Source organism: Corythoichthys intestinalis, chromosome 17 (genome assembly GCF_030265065.1).
Source record: "Corythoichthys intestinalis isolate RoL2023-P3 chromosome 17, ASM3026506v1, whole genome shotgun sequence".
Taxonomy (NCBI): Eukaryota; Metazoa; Chordata; class Actinopteri; order Syngnathiformes; family Syngnathidae; genus Corythoichthys; species Corythoichthys intestinalis.
The window spans coordinates 40,798,842-40,824,783 of NC_080411.1; the positions used below are offsets into that span (position 1 = coordinate 40,798,842).

At 39.2% G+C, this 25,942-nt stretch overlaps 1 protein-coding gene across 2 annotated transcripts; it reads left to right on the forward strand.

The window, feature by feature from the left end:
• Positions 1 to 353: 353 nt before the first annotated feature.
• Positions 354 to 20,254, forward strand: spag8 (sperm associated antigen 8). 2 transcript variants are annotated; one of them, XM_057818074.1, is made up of 6 exons: positions 354 to 507; positions 5,211 to 5,349; positions 8,098 to 8,143; positions 12,307 to 12,421; positions 16,228 to 16,290; positions 19,009 to 20,254. In XM_057818074.1, the coding sequence occupies exons 1-6, from the start codon at positions 451 to 453 to the stop codon at positions 19,108 to 19,110; spliced, it is 522 nt and encodes a 173-aa protein (XP_057674057.1). In that variant the 5' UTR covers positions 354 to 450; the 3' UTR covers positions 19,111 to 20,254. The 2 variants fall into 2 exon arrangements, with proteins under 2 accessions (XP_057674057.1, XP_057674058.1); XM_057818075.1 differs by lacking the exon at positions 12,307 to 12,421 and having other exon boundaries at positions 19,009 to 19,086.
• Positions 20,255 to 25,942: the final 5,688 nt, after the last annotated feature.

Below are 25,942 nucleotides of genomic sequence, written 5' to 3' on the forward strand. Positions count from 1 at the left end.
CTATAATTAATTTAGAAAATGTTTGTACCATGGTTCAAAACAATATTTCACCGGGGGCACCACAAAGTAATTATGCCTAGGGCACCAAAATAGCTAGCTGTGCCCGCTGTGCTCCAGCATTGCATTTGTGACGCCCCTGTAATAAACGCACTGAAAGATTATTAGGGTGTAAACAAGACTGGGTGCACTTAAAAGTGAGCTAAAAGGTAACACATATATGTGAAAATATATCATGTTTAAATCAGTTTAAGAAGTATGAACGAATGATATGACGTCAAATTCACCTACAACGTGGGTTTTCTCGAAGCTTTCATCTCCCGTATGTTTATACCGTTACCATGGAGACACTTCCGTCGTCGTGACGCGAATGGATTTTCGGGGTATTACTTCGATTAAAAAGCAGTTCAATCAACCTTGACTCATTTTAATCTCTGTTCAAATTTTGCTAAAATGTCGGACGGTGAAGTGGCTGGACATCGACATAATGACTGCTCGCAACCTCAAGAGGTGAGTCACCGACGGCTGGACTGTCATACAATTTAGCTTATTTTAAGAGAACCAAACGTATTCAAACTCAGGTAAACGTCCAGGGGCAATCTTCCGTTGGCAATGTTCTGCTTTTCCTATCATACAGAATCGAGGAAAAACGCGTGGCTGTACTGAAATACAAAAGAATACGAACGTAACTTTAAAAGTCCGTTTTAAAACAAAAATCGAATATCCAATGTGCGCAATTCGGTTATTTTCCCTCCGACCTTTGTTAAACCAAAGCAGAGAAAACAATCCCAAGAATCACAGAATTTTTTTTTTTTAATCCTGTTTAACAAGGTTTATTCTTTCTACCAGTTTTTTTTTTTTAAGCTGTCACAAAACGTCACCTCCATAGATAAGCAAAGATAGGTTCTGCACCACCTATGTCAAACTGAATAATAACCATTATTACACCCGCTAATGTGCCATAACCCTTCTTAGTGTTCTTCACTGTGCCCCATATTGTTAATTCATCATGACCTGTCCCATAAAAAAAAAAAAAAAAAAAAAAAAAAAAAAAAAAAAAAAACTGGCTTAGAGTCCAGTGCTGCTTAATTGTTGATTTTTTTGGGAATAATAGGTAACACTTTTTTTGACAGCGGTGTGATAAGACCGTCGTAATTATGACATGACACTATCATGAGCATTACTGAATGCTTATGACTGATATCATTAAGTATCATTCGGCAAATTATGTCACTCCACTCCACAATAACTCCACTTATGTCCAGCTCGGATCTTTTACATCCATTCAAAAGTGAGATAATTTGCCGGATAACACTGAATGACATATGTTGTAAGCATTCTTTAACGCTCATGACAGTGTCATGTCATAATTATGATTGTCTAATGACATTCTTATGGCACCACTTTCAAATAAAAGTGTTACCAAATATAATAACTAGCAATTTATGAAACAACTGGAACAGTAAATGAAGAAATAATTTGCAGAAAATTTTGAATTTTGATTGTTATTTACATCTGTAGCGCTGTAATGCATGCTAGGAGGCATGTTTGACAACAACAGTGTTGACAGCAGGTGGCAGCAGAGGTTGACTGTCTCCCCTAAGGGAGCTGTGATGGCGAAATGAAGCTTCTTGAAGCAATGAAGCTTTACAGCCAATTGGTTCAAAGCTTCATGGTGATTCATTTGGTCATGACAGTCGTATGATGCCGCTGTCGTGGTGTTACCGGTTAATATCTTTTGGTGTAAATATCCCATAATACAGTGACGACAGTTGCGGCTTATTGTCCTGTGCAGCTTATCTGTGAACAAATGTTGTGTTCGTGTCAAATTTGGTAGGTGGCGGCTTATAGTCAGGGGTGCCTTATAGTGTGAAATTTATGGTAATTAATGGATCTCACTTTTGCTTTTGCAATAATTATCTCATTCAGTGCCAATGACTGTGATAGACATCAAATCTATTTCAGCTTGGATGTTTGGCATTGAGTTTCATTGCCAGTGACCATGGTACAGTGTTTCACAAAAGTGAGTACACCCCTCACACTTCTGCTGGTATTTAAGTATACAGTATCTTTTCATGGCACAACGCTGACTAAATTACACTTTGACACAATGAAAAGTAGTCTGTGTGCGGCTTATATAATAGAGTTCATTTATTTTTTTCCCTCAAAATATAGCCATTAATATCTAAACCCCTGGCAACAAAAGTGAGTATACCCCTTAGAAACTATGTACACCCCTAAATGTCCAAATTGAGTACTGCTTGTCATCTTCCCTCCAAAATGTTATATGTGACTCATTACAGGAGTGCTGTCAGCATTGCTGCAGAGATTGAAGAGGTGGAGGGTCAGCCTGTTAGTGCTCAGACCATACGTCGCATTCTACATCAAATTGGTGTGCATGGCTGTCACCACAGGAGAAAGCCTCCTCTGAAGATGGTACACAAGAAAGCCCGCCCGTCTAATCAGACCATAGGACATGGTTCAAGTAATCCATGTGCTTTGTTGACATGTCTTCAGCAAACTGTGTGCGGGCTTTCTTGTTTACAGTCTTCAGAAGAGGCTTCCTCCTGGGGTGACAGCCACGCACACCAACTTGTTGTAGAGTGCGGCATATGGTCTAAACACTAACAGGCTGACCCTCCACCTGTTCAATCTCTGCAGCAATGCTGACAGCACTCCTGTAACGAGTCACGTGACATTTTGGAGGGAAAACGACAAGCAGTACTCAATTTGGACATTTAGAGATGAATGTTTTTTCAAAGGGGTGTACTCACTTTTGTTGCCAGGGTTTTTTAGATATTAATGGCTATATTTTGAGGGGAAATAAATTAACTCTATTATATAGGCTGCACACAGACTACTTTTCATTGTGTCAAAGTGTCATTTTGTCAGTGTTGTCCCGTGAAAAGATATACTTAAATACCTGCAGAAATGTAAGGGCTTATTCTCTTTTGTGATACACTGCAGATGTCCAATGCAATATGCCTGGGGGGCTGGCACCGTATATCGCCGTCAATGGCAGCCAATTAGTTAATTTTGATCTAATGTGCTATAACCATTGTGCCTCATATTGTGAATTTATCATGACCTGTCCCATTAAATTTCAAAAACAACAGAGCAAAAGTCAAGCAATAAGTTTATATGAATGAAAATAATAATAAAAACTTAATTCTCACTTTTTTTTTTTTTGCAATAATTACCTCATTCAGTGCCAATGACAATGATACACATCAATTCTATTTCAGCCAGGATGGTTGGCATTGAGTTTCCTTGCCAGTGACGGGGATGATATGAAATGTGAATGACTTCACCTTGCTGGTGTTAAAGTGGTCTTTTGAACGTCCACGAAAGGTTGATCCATTCTTCACATTTTTCCTCTGAGTTTTTGGACGAGATTACCTGCAGAAAACAAGCAGTGATAACATGGATTGTATGCGAGGGCTTGTCCATGTTGACCCATTTCCCGGTTACGATGGCGATGCCACGGTCTAAAAATAGCATTCGTGCTGTACGCTATTTGACTGGGGGGCCAGCACCGATCGATCTCACGGTATATCGCCGTCATTGGCGGCCAATTAGTTAATGTATTTGCAGCTTTGATAGCGTCGAAAATAAACCCCTGTAAACTTTTTCCGCTGTACAATATGAATTCTGTTATTGCAATTTTTTTAGACCTCTTATTTGGGATTCAGCTATGGTCACACATTTTTATTCAGATTGAAGACATCACTTTATAAAAATGGCTCACTTCTAAAATATTTGCATATGCATAAATTTCACAAAACACTAATCACTGGTGATGTAATGGTCCATTATCATGACTGAAGGGAAAAGATAACGTCATCGCACACACCATATAATTGTTTGCCTTAGTCTCTAACACATTCATCTAACTATTGTTTAAGCAAACTCCACTACATGCCCTTTGACACAGTAAAGTGAATCACCTTATTCGGGCTAATGAGGGGGAGATGAGAAAGAATGGTACAGGTTCTCGTAGGCACCGTCTATGTGTTTCTAACACACGTAATATAATTTATCAGGAAATAGTATCATTTTCATATCTACGGTAGGACTGCACTACTGATATAAAATAAATAGCACACCATAGTTTAATGAGAAGAAATAGAAGAGATCCACAATGCCGTCTTATCACAGAAGCCCAACGCGTGCGTCACGAACAAGATTGACACACCAACTCTTGCAATCAGCTCTCCCAGCAAACTCCAAGGACAAAGCGCTTTGTCCTAAAACAAGTACAAGCCAGCCCGGACAACAAAGTTGATAGCGGGCGTCCCATCCGTGCACAAACCTAAGCCGCCCAAAACCAGCCACAGAGGAGAAGACCCAAAAGCAACACCCAGACACACCTTCGGACACACCTTCAGCACGGCCCGCTTCGGCCACGGACTTTAAAAAGACTGGACACTGAGATAACACAGATTTTTGCTGTTCGGAAACATGTAGCCTTGTTTTGGATCCAGAATTGCCCCACCGTCGTCTGTTTTTTGCCTTGTTTTTGACCATTGTCGACGAATAAATTGTCAACCTGCTTTCGGCGAGTCTTTTTCAAACTTTTGGAACATGGAGTCAGTACAAAGGGTTAATATCAGAGGTGGACGCGCGAAGTTCTGCCTTCCTGGTTGGTGCGCGCGGTGGCAGCATCGGCCGAGCGGCACTTGTTTTGGCTGTCGCTGTTTCCGTGCGTCTTGGCCGGGGGGGGGGCGAATTTCAACATGACTTAAATCAAGATGTGCACTTGCACTTCGGTAATATATACACTGCTCAAATTAAATAAAGGGGAACACTTTTAGATCTGAATGAATGAAATATATCTATTAAAAACTCTATTATTTCCATAGTTGAATGTGCAGACAAAAAAAAAAACACAAAATATCAATGAAAATGAAATAAATCAACCGATGGAGGTCTGAATTTGGAGTTATACTCACATCAAAAGTGGAAAAAACACACTACAGGCTGATCCAACTTTGATGTAAAGTCCTTCAAACAAGCCTTTTCATTGATAATTTTTGTGTGACTTTGTTGTCAGCACATTCAACTATGGACCGAACAAATTATTTAATGAAAACATTTAATTCATTCAGATCTGCATCGTGTTACATTAGTGTTCCCTTTATTTTAATTTATTTTTTTAGCAGTGTGTATTGTTCATAAGTACTTTTTTCATCTAAATGTCACATTTATTCAAGGTCAAACAAACAAGGCAGGAAATCCTGAGATATGGACACAAAGGAATCCTCACCATGAACACTGGGGCTAAAATGGAGAACATCACCACTCTGAGAGCATCATTTGCCCCTCCAAAGAAAACAGGGGTGAGGCTGCAGGGTATGTGTATATATATATGTACACTCTAAGGCAGGGGTGTTAAACCTGGCCACATTGTAGTTATGGTTTCCTTTGGAGGGCCATTATCTCCAACATATTCATAGTTAGTTTAGGCGTTCAATGTATTTTTTTTATTTCTTGTTGTTTGTGTTTCTTTTCTTTTATTCTGTTCCCCCATAACCCCTTCCTGTTCACTGCTTTGTCATTATAAACAAGGTATGTTGAATGATCACAATGGGAGTATGTCATGGTCTCAATGTGAAACATTAAAGCTCTTCAGACCAACCGGACACTTAGACTTTCATTCTCCGTGTCAAACAGCTGAACAGGACAGGTTTAAAAGAAAAAAATGGAGGGCCATTTTCTGAGTCAACCCATATCATTTATTCGCCCTTCCTAGTCAATAAGGATTGGATGCCTAGCAAATGAATCATCACGTATTTTGGTAGGCATTAAAAAGTTTAGAGACATTGGCCCAAATCCTTTGTTGACAATTTAACCTACCTGTTACCATTATTTAAAAAAACAAAAACAAAAAAACCCTAATATTCTCCTTATTTTTGTTAACTTTTTTTTATTCTTATTTAATTAGTTTGCTAAACTGGGGCAGAAAGGGTTAGAGTAACATCTCTCAGATTTCTCGACTACGGCAATTTGAAATGATTTTTAATTTAGCAAAAAGAGGCCATGAAAATGATTTTCTTTGGCGGGCCACAGAAAATGATGCAGCAGGCTGGATCTGGCCCCTGAACCACCAGTTTGACACCCTTGCTTTATGTAATTTTCATCATTAGACCACTATATATATACATATACATACATATACATATATATATATACAGTGCCTTGCAAAAGTATTCGGCCCCCTTGAACCTTGCAACCTTTCGCCACATTTCAGGCTTCAAACATAAAGATATAAAATTTTAATTTTTTGTCAAGAATCAACAACAAGTGGGACACAATCGTGAAGTGGAACAACATTTATTGGATAATTTAAACTTTTTTAACAAATAAAAAACTGAAAAGTGGGGCGTGCAATATTATTCAGCCCCCTTGCGTTAATACTTTGTAGCGCCACCTTTTGCTCCAATTACAGCTGCAAGTCGCTTGGGGTACGTTTCTATCAGTTTTGCACATTGAGAGACTGACATTCTTGCCCATTCTTCCTTGCAAAACAGCTCGAGCTCAGTGAGGTTGGATGGAGAGTGTTTGTGAACAGCAGTCTTCAGCTCTTTCCACAGATTCTCGATTGGATTCAGGTCTGGACTTTGACTTGGCCATTCTAACACCTGGATACGTTTATTTTTGAACCATTCCATTGTAGATTTGGCTTTATGTTTTGGATCATTGTCCTGTTGGAAGATAAATCTCCGTCCCAGTCTCAGGTCTTGTGCAGATACCAACAGGCTTTCTTCCAGAATGTTCCTGTATTTGGCTGCATCCATCTTCCCGTCAATTTTAACCATCTTCCCTGTCCCTGCTGAAGAAAAGCAGGCTCAAACCATGATGCTGCCACCACCATGTTTGACAGTGGGGATGGTGTGTTCAGGGTGATGAGCTGTGTTGCTTTTACGCCAAACATATCGTTTTGCATTGTGGCCAAAAAGTTCAATTTTGGTTTCATCTGACCAGAGCACCTTCTTCCACATGTTTGGTGTGTCTCCCAGGTGGCTTGTGGCAAACTTTAAACGAGACCTTTTATGGATATCTTTGAGAAATGGCTTTCTTCTTGCCACTCTTCCATAAAGGCCAGATTTGTGCAGTGTACGACTGATTGTTGTCCTATGGACAGACTCTCCCACCTCAGCTGTAGATCTCTGCAGTTCATCCAGAGTGATCATGGGCCTCTTGGCTGCATCTCTGATCAGTTTTCTCCTTGTTTGAGAAGAAAGTTTGGAAGGACGGCCGGGTCTTGCTAGATTTGCAGTGGTCTGATGCTCCTTCCATTTCAATATGATGGCTTGCACAGTGCTCCTTGAGATGTTTAAAGCTTGGGAAATCTTTTTGTATCCTAATCCGGCTTTAAACTTCTCCACAACAGTATCTTGGACCTGCCTGGTGTGTTCCTTGGTTTTCATAATGCTCTCTGCACTTTAAACAGAACCCTAAGACTATCACAGAGCAGGTGTATTTATACGGAGACTTGATTACACACAGGTGGATTCTATTTATCATCACCGGTCATTTAGGATAACATTGGATCATTCAGAGACCCTCACTGAACTTCTGGAGTGACTTTGCTGCACTGAAAGTAAAGGGGCCGAATAATATTGTACGCCCCACTTTTCAGTTTTTTATTTGTTAAAAAAGTTTAAATTATCCAATAAATGTTGTTCCACTTCACGATTGTGTCCCACTTGTTGTTGATTCTTGACAAAAAAATTAAATTTCATATCTTTATGTTTGAAGCCTGAAATGCGGCGAAAGGTTGCAAGATTCAAGGGGGCCAAATACTTTTGTAAGGCACTATATATATATATATATATATATATATATATATATATATATATATATATATATATATATATATACTGGACTGTCTCAGGAAATTAGAATACACAATATTCTAATTTTTTGAGACAGTCCTGTGTATATATACAGGACTGTCTCAGGAAATTAGAATACACAATATTCTAATTTCCTGAGACAGTCAGGAAATTAGAATATTGTGTATTCTAATTTATATGTATATTTTTTTAACTTGTTTGTTTTTTGTTTGTTTTTTTAATATATGCTTCATATCCTCAGGCCTCAGGACAGAGCTTTTGGAACGACGAATTGCCCAGCTAGTAAGGTAACTATTCACATTACAGGTTCAGTTTCATTGTTCCTGTTATCATCGCAATTAAGGACTTGTTTATTCTTATTAGAGTTGTCCAATAATGACTTTTTAACCGATATCCTAATATTGTCCAACTCCAAAAATCCGATACCGATTTTAAACCAATACTGATATATGCGGTCATGGGCTTAACATATTATGGCTAATTGTATGTAGATGTTAACATATTGTATGTTATGCTAATTGTATGTTGATGCCCCCTGGATGCTTAAATAATGATAAATGTAACAACTTCAATGTTTTCCAAATAAAAATTCTGTGGAAAAATAAGAGAGCAACTTCAACTGAACTAATGGAAAAGGTGCCTACATTGCACCACTATATTTATTGTTGAAATCAAAATAGTGCAAACATCAGCTTTTGGGGATCAAGTGCAAATGCCAAAAAAAGTGCTAATAAGGAGCTTTCATATCACATATGGCTCACACAGTGAGCTCAAAATAACAACAAAGGCAAACAACTTTAATACAGCGAATGAGGTAAAAGTTTGGCATATGAAAACCAACAGGCAATAACTTTTCAAATAAAAAAGTACAATAATGTTATTGTAAACGGAAATCAATCTGCCCTGATCTCCTGAAGCAAGCATCTTAGTTTGGAGACATCTAATGATCAATAAGCATAACTGCTGTGCTAAGCTGTGACCAGCCCTTGTACAAAGGTGTCTACATTCACTTTGAAGAAAACATGCATATTGTCCCAAATCTGATAATGAAAAAACGATGTTGATATTATCAAATATCATTTTTAAATTTTTCTATCGGCCGATATTATTGTTAGAGATCACCCGATATGGGATCTTGAAATGCCGATGCCAAAACCAATATCTAAAAATAATTTCAGCCGATTGCCGATATCATAAACTGATTTGTAAGCCGATATTTGAGGCATAGGTTCGTAAGTTATAAAATGCAATCTTTAAAAAATTGCTAAAACAGCTTCAAATTTACAATGATGACCCGAGACTTAAAGGATTTATTCGGTCTAGTGCTACCAATCCAATGAACGCAGCACTTCTTTTTATGATTATACACACTCAGCAAAAACAGTATACTATTTTCGAATAGTTATACCCGCCAGGACGTCACGATGAGACGTAAACAAGCGAGAGTTTAAGAGGATGCTCGCCATGCTAAAGCTAATTCTAACGCGAATGCTACGCTAACGCTACGAGCTATACTTGGAGTGTAAGCATCACTTTGTAAAAACATTAAATGGCTAAAGCAACACTGCATATTCTCTCATGCAAGATAAAAAAAAACTTACAATATTTGCAAAACAGGCAAGCCTGAAGCTACCTGTAGCAACCGGCCCTCAAGCTGCTGCAGGGTCCGTCCAGGGTCCTACCGTCAAGGTTAAGTTATGCTTCTGCGTTGCAGTGACGGCGTAGCGACGATGTAGGCCTTCCGGCGTCAATGAGCATTCGAAGTTCTGCGGCAAGGGAACGCTTTGATCTGTAATTCACCAGCAACCCACTAGATGGGTGTGGCGTTGTGTTTTACTGTTTTGGGGGACTCTTGTCGACTTCCTCTAGTTTTCTTCCGTTTCGACAACAATGCCAACAGTGATGGAACGCTTGGATGTGGATCTTCAGCTCATCAACATTGAACAACAAATGTTGATCATACAAGTGTTGAAGTGTAGGCAATGCAGAAGACGGTTGCGGAGGTGGTCTGTCCGACCACTCAACCAGTCTAGGTTGAGAACCGGCGAATTTACAACACTGGTTTGCCCACTGCGTCTCGATGCGGAAATGCACTTTCGCTACTTTTGCATTCAATGGACTGGTTTGATGACCTATTGCGCCGTATACATCCCTTGCTATTCCACCAGACAACGCACAGCAAAAGCACCATCACATTCAGGAAGCGAATACTTGAACTATAAAGTTGTTCAAAATGACCTGATGGCTTTCTTTCAGTCACCTCAAGGAACTGTGCTATGGAAAAGTGAAATGTCGTGCCGAAGCACTCTAAATCAGTTATGATGTATCAAGTGTGTCAACTGTCTGAAGTTGAAAATTAAACATCAATACAACTCTTTTGACACCAAACCTGTGCTTTTTTCTTCATATACTTGCAGTTTAAATGTAAATACGTCACAGACTCACAGCAAACAGACTAGTATGCACAAATTAAATGATAAGTGCACCAACCAAAAATACAATATAAACTGATAAAAAGCTGGCAGTTTTTGGCTGGCTGGGTCACCGCTTCGTGTGGCCATTTGCTTCCGAACATACACATACTTGTATCGGAGGTTCTTCCATTTTTTTATGCATTCGCTGACCTCCAGCCCCGTATTTCAGCAATCAAAATCCTATTTTTTAACGGCTTAATTTTTTTGTTTATCGGCTGATGGCCGATGTTGGAAAAAAAAGTCGGTCGGCCGATATATCGGTGGACCTCTAATTTTTGGCTACCTGATATTATCGGACAACTCTTATTCTTATTTAAATATTTATTGGAACATTCAGCAACCACACATATCTCAATAAAAAGATGACTGCCTGAACATGTTTTCAATAGGGTGGCAGTCAGGGAAAAACTGACCACATCATGTCTTTCTATCTTGATATCCATAGCATCGTAATCTTCAATTGTATCTATCCAAGCATGGGCTGGTGCATTGTCTTACTTATCTTTTTTAATCATTTCATTTAGTAATTTTGCTCCAAAAGGAACAGCTCTTTTAAACTCAATCCATAAAGACCTCCCAAAGAGGCACATACAGGGGTGAAAGTGGCTAGAATTTCTTGCCGGAACTCCCCGACGTGAAGGTCGCCATGGAGCCAGAAATTTTGTTTATTTATTTATTTATTCATTTCATTTTCTTTTTTTTTTTTTTTTTTTTTTTTTTTTTTTTTGTGTGTGTGTGTGTGGGGGGGGGGTTCAAACCTCCTAAAACTACTGAAATGCAAAGAAAACTGTTTTGGCACGGTTATTTCTATAACACATACAGAAACTGATCTTCATTCAAAATTGTATTTTTTCAATGATTTGCAAAATAAAAGTTAACAAAACAGCAATAACCCCAACCTCCATCTCCTAATTTTTATTTTCCCTCATTTCCTCACATACTAAATGTCAAATCTCAATTTTAACTACTTAAGAACATGAAATGTATATTAAAATTGAAGTTAATGTAAACATTTACTTCTGCTTTTTTTTTTTTTTTTTTAAATAATAATAATAAAGATATAAGTAACATACATTCAGAAAAATAAGTAGAAATGACATATTATGCAGAGTGAAACAGAATATATTTTGAAGATTGCGCAAACATTGAAGTTTTTAAGTCATAAGGAAATGAATAAGTAGCCTAACATAAATGAACAAATATAAATCCAAAGCGCACATTGACAGCTAAGATGTTCTGAACATGTCACTGAATATGATAAATAAGCCTCCTCAACTCTATCCCTCCTTGGAAAGATTTTTTTGCTGTTCCAGGAAACACGCACATTTGAACCAATCGGAGCTATCTCTGCTGATCACATGTCAGTATGTCAGCGAATTGAACGGATCAATGAGTCCAGGTGTTTTGCTTTGCTGCGTGCATTCGCACATTGACGTGACTTACCATCGTCAGACTCAGATAACTGCAGCAGCTGGGGAAACCTCCATGTCGTCCGTGGAATAAAATAAATAATAAATATCAGTGAAAACGGATTACGCTACACAAGCACTTTATGATGCTTGTTGTTAACACTTGTGTATGTAAATCTGATGTTGGTAGATTTTTTTTCTTCTGGGAGATGAAATGCATGTGTGGCAGTTTAGCATTTTTTTTTGTTTACATAGCGTTTTGACAGTTGCCGTCATATTTTTGGAATCAAAGCACGGTGTACCGGAGCAGCATTCCGGCCTTGAATTCCTGACCGTTCTGGCCCACTTTCACCCCTGGGTACACACAAAATATTTAACATTAATTCTATTAAAAAGTAAAGTGCAGGAGTCTTTTTTTTTCCCTCCTGATAATTATGCAACAAATTATCATACATGTTTGAGATTCATTTTAGTGAGCTGAAGAGACATGAAAAAAACATTTGCTAAAACGTTACCAGACAAATTACGCATCAATTATGTAGTAATTATTTGATGATGTGTTTGCAGAGACAAGATTCAAGCAGAACAGAACCCACCACTACCCCAAGCGGACTTTGCATCTGTAACTCAGAGGGATTTTAGAGTTGAGGGATTCGTACCCCAACCTAGTAAAAACAACCGCGTATGTTTCCTTGCATACACCCCCCCCCCCCCACCCTCAAATTTAGTTAGCTGGCTGTAATCAGTCACTGCCAGTCTTCTTATTCAAATAGAATTGTTGTCTATTGATGTCAATGGTAGTGAAAGAACTAATTAATCTTTTTTTATTTTTAGCTTTCGACCGTCTTTGTTAAAAAAAGGGAAACAAAAGTAAAAATGTTTTGTCAATCGCATGTGATTTATAGAGCTAAACTATACTACAATCATCTAGTTTATATTTTGTAATATACAGTGAAAAAAATATGTATTTGAACACCCTGCTATTTTGCCAGTTCTCCCACTTACAAATGATGGAGGAGTCTGAAATTTTCATCGTAGGTGCATGTCCACCGTGAGAGAGACAATCTAAAAAGAAAAATCCATAAATCACAATGCATGATTTTTTAAAAACAATTTATTTGTGTAATATAGCAGCAATAAGTACTTGAACACCTGTCTATCAGCTAAAATTCTGACAATGAAATACCTGTTAGTCCCCCTGTTAAAAGTCCACCTCCACTTCATGTATTATACTGAGTCAGATGCACTTGTTTGAGGTCGATAGTAGCATAAAAACACCTGTCCACCCTATACATTCAGTAAGACTCAAAAGTTGTAACATGGTCAAGACGAAAGAGCTGTCCAAAGACACCAGAGGCAAAATTATTCACCTCCAAAAAGCTGGAAAGGGCTACGGAGCAATTGCCAAGCAGCTTGGTGAAATAAGGTTTACTGTTGGAGCAATCATTAGAAACTTGAATAACCTAAACATCACTATCAGTCTCATCGGAGTGGAGCCCCATGTAAGATGTCACCTTGTGGAGTCTCAACGTTCCTAAGAAAGGTGGAAGAATCAGCCAAGAACTACACGACAGGAGGTGGTCAATGACCTAAAAAAGAGCTGGGACCACCGTTTCCAAGGTTACTGTTGGTAATACACTAAGATGTCATGGTTTGAAGTCATGAATGGCACGGAAGGTTCCCCTGCTATAACCAGCACATGTCAAGGCCCGTCATAAGGTTGCCCATGACCATTAAGATGATGCAGAGGAGTCATGGGAGCAGGTTTTTTGGTCAAATGAGAGTAAAATACAACTTTTTGCTCATAATTCCACTAACCTTTTTTGGAGGAAGAAGAATGATTAGTACTATCTCAAGAACACCATCCCTACAGTGAAGCATGGGGGTGGTAGCATCAGGCTTTGGGGGTGTTTTTATGCGTATGGGAAAGGACGAGTGCACTGTATTAAAGAGAGGATGACTGGGGCCCTGTATTGGGAGATTTTGGGGAACAACCTTCTTCCTTCAGTCAGAGCATTGAAGATGGGTCGTGCCTGGGTCTTCCGACATGACAATAACCCGAAGCACACAGCCAGGAAAATCAACGAGTGGCTCCGTAAAAAGCGTAAATGGTAAATGGTGTTATGCTTGTATAGCGTTTTTCCACCTATCAAGGTGCTCAAAGCGCTTTACACTACATTGCCATCTACACTCAAAAAAATGAATCAGGCAGGTTGTAAAGTTTACTAAAAGACAGTGTGCATTTTCAGCAAGAAACGATCATGTTTCCAAGGTGAGCATGATTGAATCATGCAGTCTCTACATAAACATGAACAGTGAATGAGGGGCTTGATTAGATATTGTTGCTGCAACATAATGTTATTGTGTCTTTCCAGCTAATTGCAATAGTCTCGTGATTTCTCGCGAGATTTAAAAGTAGGATTGGCAACTCCCTGAAAAAGTAAGGGACACCTCATTGTTACCGTCACCATTGAAATATTATTTTGTATGTGAAAAGAGATTTTTTATTAGATGGGACTTTGAAAGGAAAAGGCCCAGCTAGTAAAATTCCTCAACTTTATTTTTATTTCTTACTTTCATAATCTTATTATCCACATTTTTTCGGCGCAGTGGAGACCCCAAACCGTTTGACCGGCACCGTTTAAATATCAAAATACCGGAATTCCATTCGTTTTTAATGGCAAACATTTTCCCTTCATTTTCAATTACAGGAAAACATAGGTGGTTGTGATTTTTGACCACTTACCATTACAGCCCATTGACAATGAAGTGGCGCCTAAGTAAGTCAATACCACTGACAGCTATGTACGTCCATGCCATTGACTGTCATGAATGTCGTTACTATTGATGCCAATGTACTGGATTCCATTGAGGCATATATAAATTGATGCCATTGACGGCCATTTACGTTAAAATTAGGGCTGTCAAACGATTAAAATTTTTAATTGACTTAATCACAGCTTAGAAATTAATTCATCATAATTAATTGCAATTCAAACCATCTGTAAAATATGCCATATTTTTCTGTAAATTATTGTTGGAATGGAAAGATAAGACAAGACCAATATATACATTTAACATACTGCACATAGGTACTGTATTTGTTTATTATAACAATAAATCCACAAGATCGCATTAACATTATTAACATTCTTTCTGTGAAAGGGATCCACGGATAGATTCTTATAGGATAAATGTGAGTTTGTATATTGTGACTAAATATTGCCATCTAGTGTATGTGTATAGCTGTCAGTAAATGATAATGTAGTGACAAAACTGTTCTGCCCAAATGCATGATGGGGAGTGGGTAACCATGACTGTGTGTGGCGGCTGCAAATAATATATCTTCTCTGTGTTGTGTACAATGCAGGTTGTTAAGAAAAAGATCAACTTCTGTCATTTTTCCCCACGTTGCTCGCCTCAGTAGGTATATTTGTTGTGGAAGAGATGTCAAAGCTTTACACAATTAAAAGCAAGGTCCAAATGAATGCATGTATCCACTCCACTCACCTGTGACTGCCTCTTAGCTCTGTATATACGTAAAACGTCGCTGTTGTAGTCTGTTTGCGGCAATGCATAAGTGGGTCGTTCTGTGCATCCGTAAAATATTTTAACGTGATTAATCAAAAAAATTAATTCCCGCCCGTTAACGCGATAAATTTGACAGCCCTCGTTGTGCCTTATGTTGGCTCAACATGTGTGCTTTATGTTAAAAGAACACAATTGCTAAATACTGAAGGACAGCAATTAAATCAGGTGCATATTATGTATTTCTTTAATGTTGGTTCAGCATGAATTTTGGGGTGAACATGAGTGCCTTATGCTGGCTCAACAAGAGTGCTTTATGTTAGCACAACATGAGTGCCTAATATTGGCTAGACATGTGTGCTTTATGTTAAAAGGACACAATTGCTAAATGCTGAAGGAAAACAATATTATCAGGTGCAAATTCTTTCCATAATGTTTTTATGTCAGTTCAACACCCCATTTTTTTGAGTGTACCTACTGGTGACACTACCAGGTTCTAGCATGGCCTCGCCTGTCTCCATACCTAAACCTAAACCCAATAGAAAACTTTTGGAGGGTACTGAAGCTCAGTGTTTCTCAGCAACAGCCCAGAAACCTGACTGATGGGTGGGCCAAGATCCCTCCTGCAGTGTGTGCAAACCTAGTGAAAAACTACAGGAAACATTTGAACTCTGTAATTACAAACAAAGTCTACTGTACCAAATATTAAAATTCGTTTTCTCAGGTGTTCAAATACTGCATTTCTCTTTTTAGATTATCTCTCTCACAGTGCGCATGAACCTATGATGAAAATTTCCGACACCTCCATCATTTCTAAGTGGGAGAACTTGCAAAATAACAGGGTGTTCAAATACTTCTTATCTTCACTGTAAACTGTGTTGTTTAACATCCATGTCTTTCACATGTGAATTTTGTGTAAAACCAATTACTTATTTGTCATTTTATTGCGTCCATTTCCAGCTTCATGATTATACAACAGAGCAAGCCATCAGCTATTGGAGTGAAAATTTTCAGCGGATCCAAGTAGGTCACATTTGTTCCCGGAACATACTTGTACATAGTTTATCGTATTTTCCACACTATAAGGCTCATCGGAGTACAAGACGCACCTTCAGTGAATGGCCTATTTTAAAACTGTTTTCATACCGCATTATAAGGCACAGCTGTAGTAGTAGTAGTAGTAGGGCTTAAGTTATGCATCCACTAGATGTAGCTGCGCTAAAGGGAATGTCATGCACAGTGGTACCTTTACATACATATACTACATTGACATGCGATTCTTTCGAAATACAACGTGAAATTTGACTCGTCATCTGTTTCAACATATGACGACTTATTCAAAATATTTACGACAGCGTTGCAATTTGTTGTCCCGCAAGACAGCAGCGCATCAGATTTTATTGTGAGAGAAATCATCATGGATCCCAAGAAGGTCAGTAAAGGTGGTCGTAGTGGTGGTGAAAAAGGAAGAAGGTGATGTTTACAGGAAAATATGAGCGTGGCGTGCGAGTGAACTGGCTAAACGGCTCACTGTATCCTCCTCTACCTCCGCACCCGCTGTCTCATCCGACTTCCGTTAGCCAGTAAGTTAAAAGGGAAGTTCAGAATTTTTGACATTAGGCTTAATCTTCGAGTTAGCGGGGGTTTACTTAGTCAGTGGAGTTGATTTCAAGAAATTGCATGCAGTTTATCAATTAATTGTTAGTTTCAAGGTTCTGGAGTGGCTAAGCTAGCGCGAGTCAATGGTCCCATCTTAGCATGCCAATAAAAAACAACATATGCACGCATGAGAATCACCGATGACCTATGCAAGCCATGGTGTTGGCTATGTTTTCAGGATAAAGTTATTATAACTTACCATTGCATGCCAGTAATTGTAGCAGCAACATTTTTAATCCAGCAGCTTTGCAGGGAACAGGCTGCATAGCAGAGTGATATTTTTTCCACCGGTGTGTTTGTCGTAGCCAGCAGCAAGTAATCACAGTTAATATTGTTCCTCGTTCTTCATAGGTAATTTGTGGAAACTTTTATTTGCCCTTCTGTTTGTTTCCTTTCCACAGTCTTTCAATGCGCATTTCACATTGTTGCCGTTCTTCAGTCAAGACTCAGTAGACTGATGCTGCATTCGGGGAAGGTGGGAAGTCGGAGTTTTCCAACCTCCGACCCGGAAAAGTATCACTGGAACCAGAGGTTGCGCTAGACTTTTTCGTTGTCTGTCATTTTGACTGACAGGGTCATAGAAATCTGGTCATAATCTATTTTTACCCGTCACTTAAATTTTTAAAATGATGATAATGACATTGTGGTGACCCTTTGTCTGGCATAATTCACCTTCCGTACTTGTGTGTCCATTTGGCTGAGCAGCTGACTGTGGCCCCAGTAGCTAGGCTACGTATGGAACAATGAAATTAACAGTTCACCTGCTGTGGCCTGACCGGAGTCTTACACCTTCCTCCTGGTGCGCATGGACTTGAATTACGTGCCCGCTTGTGCAGTCCCTGTTTTTTCACCTCTTTTATCAACACCATCGTCGTTTTGGGGCTTTTTGAAGAAACTTCGGACACTCAGTTGCCTTGACATTTTTCAGAGTAAGGCCAACGACGTCATGCATCAAGAGGGACAATAGCTAATTAATATGCTCACTCGCCACCCTGTGGTCTGGGGTGTGAATTGCAACCTGTCAAAATGACAGGTGGACTTCAGTTTTTTCCGTCACCGTTTTAAAAAATCGGTCAACGACGGAAAATATTCGGTTAACGCGACCCCTGAGTGGAACGCCACTCAAACTGGGAGGTCCTAGTCGCAAAGTCGAGAACAAAAAAAAAAGTACCCAGACATAACGAGTTGTTTCAATCTGATGTCACTCAACAAAATGGCGCTGTCCATCAAAAAGCAGACCGTCAATAATAAAACTAAAGGAGGCATTTTACAGTGTGTGCTATTTATCGTTTTTCCTCCCCTATTTGATCGCTTACGAGAAGGCAGGTTTGCTGGAGTTCAAAATGTCTTTTGATGGCCAAATAATAGCAACTTGTCGCAATCAGCCATCTTGCTGTTTACATTAGCTTGGAACGCTTTGAGGCACTCGGTACCATCCGAGTGGGACAAGTCCGACTTCTCACCTTCCTCGAATGCAGCATGAGCACGAGTGCCTGAATAACTCCTCTCTATTGTGGTTGCATTACGCATTTGAAAAAAACAATCCTGCTGAATAGCATGAATTACGGCAGTTTGGTGTGACATTGTTATGGCTGCATGGATATTTGAAACAATGATATGCATTCTGAGTTTATTTGACTATGCTAGATCTGTTAATATCATTCTTACGTGGAAATCCCTTTCGACATACGACCATTTCAACATACAATTCAGGTCCTGGAAAAAATTAAATTCGCATGTCGAAGTAGCACTGCAGCAACCAATATTGATAGATATATGAGACGCGTCTGATTATAAGGCGCACTCTTACCTTTTTATCATTTAAAGGCTTTTTTTAGGTGCGCCTTTTAGTGTGGAAAATATGGTAATTTTTTTGTAGTTTCATTGGAAATGCGTGGTTTGAAGTTGTAAAACTTGTAGTACTTGCATCAAGGTTAAAAAAAAGTTTTAGAGAGCGTTGCAAGATATTTCTTCCTACTTTTTGCCATTTTCAAATTGTGCAAACTATCAATTCTGAATAGAGCCATCAGATTTGGGATGGATTTTAGTATTTGAACGTATTTCTTTTGTGTTGTATTACAGGGTGTGACTCCAGTAGAGTGCCCTAACACACCTTTTAGAAAGTCGGCCCAATTTTCTACACCTATAGGAGAGCTGCGAGAAGACATGGCCCATTATCTTTGATCATTGTCAAGTCAAAATGACTGCTTTTAAAATAAAGTTATGATTCATATTTCTTCCTCTTTTTGAGCATGTCATAAGCTGTTAGCAGCTGTGATAGGAAACTTAAAGAGCAATTGAAACCAATTTTTACTAAACATTTTAAGTCAGGTGGGTGTCCAATCAATGATGAGTGGTTTAAAGCTGCCCTGCCCACTATAAAACACACACCTGGTAAGAAATGTCTTGATGAGAAGCATTGTCTGATATGCATCATGGCTCGGTCAAAACAGCTGTCTGAAGACCTGTGATCAAGGATTGTTGATTTGTATAAAGCTGGGAAAGGATACAAAAACATCTGTAAAAGTCTGGATGTTCTTTAATCGACAGTCAGAAAAGTTGTCTACAAATGTAGAGAGTTTGGCACTGTTGCTTCTCTCCCAAGGAGTGGCCGTCCACCAAAGATGACGCCAAGACTTCCGCGCAAAATACTCAGAGATGTAAAAAAAGAAACCTAGAGTGTCTGCTAAAGACTTACAGAAATCACTGGCACAGCCCTATATCCTTGTGCACACATCAACTACATGTAAAAACTATGGCCAAGAATCATGCTTATGGGAGGACTCCACAGAGGAACCTACTGTTTTCTAAAAAATAAAAATAAAAAAATAAAAAAACATTGTTGCTTGTTTAATGTTTGCAAAAAGGCACTTAGACACGCCACAGAAGTTTGGCAAAATATTTTGTGGACTGATGAAACCCAAGTTGAATTGTTTGGGAGTAACACACAACGTCATGTGAAGAGGAGAAATGAAACAGCTCACCAGCATTAACACCTCATCCCCACTGTGAAGCATGGTGGAGGGAGCATCATGATTTGGGGCTGTTTTGCCGCCTCATGGCCTGGACAACTTGCAATAACTAATGGAAGAATGAATTCAAAAGTTTATCAGGATGTTTTGCAGGAAAACCTGAAGCTGTCTGTCAGACAGTTGAAGCTAAGAAGAGGATGGATGCTGCAACAAGACTATGATCCAAAACACAAATCAACTTTAGAATAGTTTCAGTAGAACTAAATACACGTTCTGGAGTGGCCAAGTCAAAGTCCAGACTTGAACCCCATTGAGATGCTGTGGCACGACCTAAAGACAGCGATTCATGCCAGACATCCCAGGAATCTGACTGAACTACAGCAGTTTTGTAGTGAAGAATGGGCCAAGATTTGTCCTGATCAATGTGTCATACTGATCTGCAGCTATAGGAAGCATCTGGTTGAAGTTATTGCTGCCAAAAGGGGGGGGGGGGGGGCACAAAATATTAAATCTGATGGTTCACTTATATGAAAACCTTTAAATGTTTGGGTGGTTTTAGTTAAAGCAGGCAGTTTTTTCATCTGTGTGATTTTAAAAAAGATCAGATCACATTTCATGGTGATTTTATGCAGAAATGTGAGAAATTCCAAAAGGTACCGATACTTTTTCATATCACTGTACCTTGAATCCTCAACCAAATCCCTCTTGAGACACTCCTGCCTGCTTGTATGCACTAAAACTTTCGTCCTGTTTCCACCTAAATCCGGCGTTAGAACGCAGCGTTTGTTTGAGTTTATCGCGGTGAAGGCTGCAACGACGCCTAGCCTGCTACGGAAAGCCGTGACGCAATGTCTGTAGGAGCTGTCTCGTCAACTGATAGTGAAGTCTATACATGGGCACTTTCAGGGTAAGGGAACTGTCAGCCAGAATTCCATATTTGATGTTTGCAATATCTCTGGAATCAATACACTCGGACCAAATTGCAACTTCTGTGAGTCTCTTTTTTTTAAACTAGTCTTGAATTATTACTATTTAGTCAACCACCAATTGTGCAAGTTCTCCCAATTGAAAATATTAGAGAGGCCTGTAATTGTCAACATGGGTAAACCTCAACCATTAAGAGACAGAATGTGAAAAACTGAAAATCACATTGTTTGATTTTTAAAGAATTTATTTGCAAATAATGGTGGAAAATAAGTGTTTGGTCAATACCAAAAGTTCATCTCAATACTTTATGTACCCTTTGTTGGCAATAACAGAGGCCAAACGTTTTCTGTAACTCTTCATAAGCTTTTCACACACTGTTGCTGGTATTTTGGCCCATTCCTCCATGCAGATCTCCTCCAGAGCAGTGATGTTTTGGGGCTGTCGTTGGGCAACATGGACTTTCAACTCCCTCCACAGATTTTCTATGGGGTTGAGATCTGGAGACTGGCTAGGCTACTCCAGGGCCTTAAAATGCTTGTTACGAAGCCACTCCTTTGTTGCCCTGGCTGTGTGTTTGGGATCATTGTCATGCTGAAAGACCCCGCCACGTCTCATCTTCAATGCCCTTGCTGATGGAAGGAGATTTTCACTCACTTTCTTCAGCAGGGGGACACGTCTGGCGGTGCAGGGTTTGAGTCCCTGGCGGCGCATTGTGTTACTGATAATAGCCTTTGTTACTGTGGTCCCAGCTCTCTGTAGTCATTCACTAGGTCCCCCCGTGTGGTTCTGGGATTTTTGCTCACCGTTCATGTTTTCATTTTGACGCCACGGGGTGAGGAGGGAGTTGAAAGTCTGTGTTGCCCAACAACAGCCCCAAAACATCACTGCATGGAGGAATGGGCCAAAATCCCAGCAACAGTGTGTGAAAAGCTTGTGAAGAGTTACAGAAAACGTTTGGCCTCCGTTATTGCCAACAAAGGGTCCATAACAAAGTATTGAGATGAACTTTTGGTATAGACCAAATACTTATTTTCCACCATGATTTGCAAATAAATTTTCTAAAAATCAAACAATGTGATTTTCTATTTTTTTTCTTCACATTCTGTCTCTCATGGTTGAGGTTTACCCATCTTGACAATTACAGGCCTCCCTAATATTTTCAAGTGGGAGAACTTGCACAATTAGTGGTTGACTAAATACTTATTTGCCCCACTGTACTTCTGCATTCGGGTAAACGAACACGACTAAAAGATAATACTGTTATCCCTTGACCCCCACTTGGGTCCCGAGGCCTTTAAACATTTCATTTCTAACAGCCACCTCAAGAAGGTTCTTCACCTTGAAAAAGCTGCAACGACATGCAAATTGGGGAACATAGCAATGTCACTAGAGAAATCTACTGTAAAGAAGCTTTTGCTCCTGAATCTAGTAATATGTGTTCTGTCAATCACAGGACAATACCGGAAGATGTTGATCCTTCTTGAGCATTCAGCAAGGATTAGTGGGCGGTAGCTATGGCGACAAGTAATTTTAGTTTATATGTATGCAGATTTTCTGTCAGAACATTAGGTGAGACCAGAAAGCCTTGGAGAGAATTTGTAGTTGTCATTTTAGATGTTATAAAAAAAAAAATCTGCGTCGTTTTATTTTGGGTGAGGCGGAAAATCAGAGCAAATGCTGAATCATTTGCATTTTAATGCATAATTTTCCAAACAATTACGATTAAAATAATCCATTCCAGCATTTATTTTGTAATCTAAAACCTACACTAGCTGTACATGTGGTGTGTTTACATTCTTAACTCATTGGCTGCTACTGACTGCGATAGGCGTCCAACCCATTTGAAATGGGAGGAATGGCAACGAATGAACATTTGCTCATTCAAGTGGATTGGCCGTCTGATAGTGATAAAACTATTAGTGAGAGGGTGTCATTGGCAGTGAATAAGTTAATATGCTGATTTGAATCTTTAAAACAATGTTCAAGCCATAGATTAAGTAGATTTCTTGAAGTTTGGAGAAAGATTCGTCACAGATGGCTGACTTACATTTCATCCAATCATATCTAATTAAGGAGTGTCAAACTCATTTTGGTTCGTTCATTATATCTCATGTGGGCCAGACCAGTATATTTTTCAAAAATCGGTTCACTCACGGGCTGCAATTGATGGATTGAAACCTCCAATCCACCCCCCGCTCCCCCTCTCCCAGTCAAAACGGATTAGACGTCTCGCGTCGTCAATGGCATGGCACTGAAGTATGAGCATTCTCAGCCTGTCATCCCAGTTTAAGTGAATTGGACATCTATTGCTGTCAGTGGAAGGCAAACAAATTTGGGGTCTCTTCCTTGTAATTTAGGGTACTTGTGACTTCCTGTATATTTTGGATCATTGCCTGTTGATTTTAGAACATTTCTAGGTCACTTCCTGTCAATTCCTGTTGGTGTCAGGGCATTTTTGCATCAATTCTTTGTTAATTAATTGGCTGCATTGACAGCGCTAGAGGTCCAATCCATTTTGGGAGAGGTGGGGAAATGGATTGGACATCTAGCGCCGTCAATAGCTGCCAATGAATTAGACGTCCATGTTTTTGGATAGTTATTTTGAGATGTAGGGGTACTTAAAGGGTTAATTCCGACTTACATGGAAATTCGGCTTACGTCGCCAGCATAGGAACGGAACTCCGTCAATAGCAGCCAATTAATTATTGGACGGATGGATTGGACGTCGTTGTTTTTGGATAGTTAGACTAACATGGAAATTCGGGTTACATCACCAGCGTAGGAACAGAACGCCCAATCCATATTCCCCCCTCTCCCAGTCAAAATGGATTGGACGTGTACCGCTGTCAATGGCACTAGAATATGAGCATTCACAACCGGTCCTCCCATTTTAAGCCAATTGGACATCTATCGTTGTCAGTGGAAGCCAATGAGTTTTGGGTAATTTTGGGTAACTTTCTTGTAATATTAGGGTAGTTACAGATCACTTACTGTACATTTTAAGGTATCACAATGTCACTTTCTGTACATGTTGGATCATTTTCTGTTGATTTTCGAGCATTTCTGGGCCACTTCCTGTTCATTTTTCACTTTCTGTTGATTTTGGAGCATTTCCAGGTTACTTCTTGTTGATTTCGGCCATTTGTTAATTTATTAGCTGCCATTGACGGCGCTAGACGTCAATAGCGTACCACACCAATGCTATTTTTAGACCGCAAGGGTGCATGATATCACCATTATAAACCGGAAGGAGGTCAACATAGAAGCGCGCTCGCATACAACCCAAGCAAGTACTGCTTGTTCTGTGCCGGTAATCGTTCAATAAAAAAACATGCCGAGTAAACACTGCTGCTATGGAATTTCTACAAATGGCTTCAGACATTACGACCATCCACATGTATCAAATACTTGTTCTCCCCACTATATGAAGGATTTTTTCTTCATACGTTTCCCGAAGCCAAAAATTTAGAGGGAAAAAATGTGAACAATGGATCAACTTGTGCGGACGTCCAAAAGACCAGTTTAATGCCAGCTAGGTGAAGCCATTCAACTTCATAAGCCGTAAACATTTTGTTGGGGGCCATGGTTGTAAAGATGACAATCCATGCCTGCCACGCAGAGGTAAGCCGTTTTGATATTTTTATTTATTTATTAGTGTGGCGTTTTGCCGTGCTGCTTCTGTCTGTAAATGAATGACCTGAAAAAAAAAAAAAAAAAGTTATCTATATATCACAACAGTCATGTAGGCCTATTTTACTAAAATATGGATATTTGAATAAATTAGCCATGTTTGGCCTTGGTCTTTTTGTATAGTTAGCTTGTTCATGCCTACAAGTAGGCTCTAGATTTAACAACTACCTTTTCTGTTGAAAAGAAACAACTTTAGTAAGGGGGAAGTGTAAATGAAATGAAATGAAATGTTTATTGTCATCATCGGTATCATTGACAGTTGCAAAATGTGATATGATTAGCCCGAAGAAAGAAAGAACCGAAGATAGACAAGGGCAGACGGGAGAAGAATATGCTTATCAAGACCCGTCCCCTTGCAGCCAAGGACGCACAATCAAACATGGTAGAGTTGCTTACATCACATTACATGAGCTTTTCTTTTTTTTTTTTGCCACATGGATTTTCTTCCCAAAAGTTATTGATTGCCATAGCACTTAAGCAATGTTGTCAATTAGTGTGAGTTCATTGATTAGGGTGATTGTCAGATTTGTGTTGGGAAGGATAGCCGAGGGAGTCAAGGAGGCCCACATCCGCTGCAAACCGCTAAAATGGACCGCAATCACATGACGTCACAACTCCGCCCCCTTGACTGGAGCCGCCATATTGTCCGTCAGCTCGTCGTGTTCACATATCACCGCTACGTACATGCCTCCTATTGCGGTGTGTTTTTCTGCTCGTTAACATTAACCCTTTAACACCTAAGCCTATTTTGGCCGAATTTGCATGCATTTGATGTTGCCTTTATATTTCAAAGAAAAAAATGTTCACAATGGCCAAGTTGGGTCCCTTTTTTCAGGACACCTTGAACTTCATGTCCAAACTGTTGTTTTCTTCACTGACCAATTATAATCCACATTTTGGACCCAAAAAGACAAAAAAATCCCAAAATATTTTTTCAAAATTTGCAATGTTGGTGTCCCATTGACAACCAAACATGCTCGACCAACCGTTTTGAAGCTTGATAATATTTATTCAACTTGTTAGGATATACATTCAATAGAAAAAAATAAGATTGAATAGTTTTATGTTTGACTATTCAACACAAACAGCGGGTATGGTCATAGGCGTTTTTGGCCTTTACACATACTATGGTCAAAAAGGGTTATATACAGTGCAAAATAGTGAGAAAAAAAATTATATATATATATCATCTAACACAAAAAAGGTTTGGAGGATATCTCTTTGTGAAGTTAGGTATTATACCCATCACCTTATCTAAAGTATACGTACATGCAATCAAGCTTCTCGAACACACATCTATATAAAAGTTGAAAAGATTCATAGTGAAGAAAAATATATATATAATATTGAAAAAAAAAAAAGTATTTTCAAAAATATTTACAAATAGTTCAGTTCAATTCAATTTTTTCAGGCATGCGACCCGATAG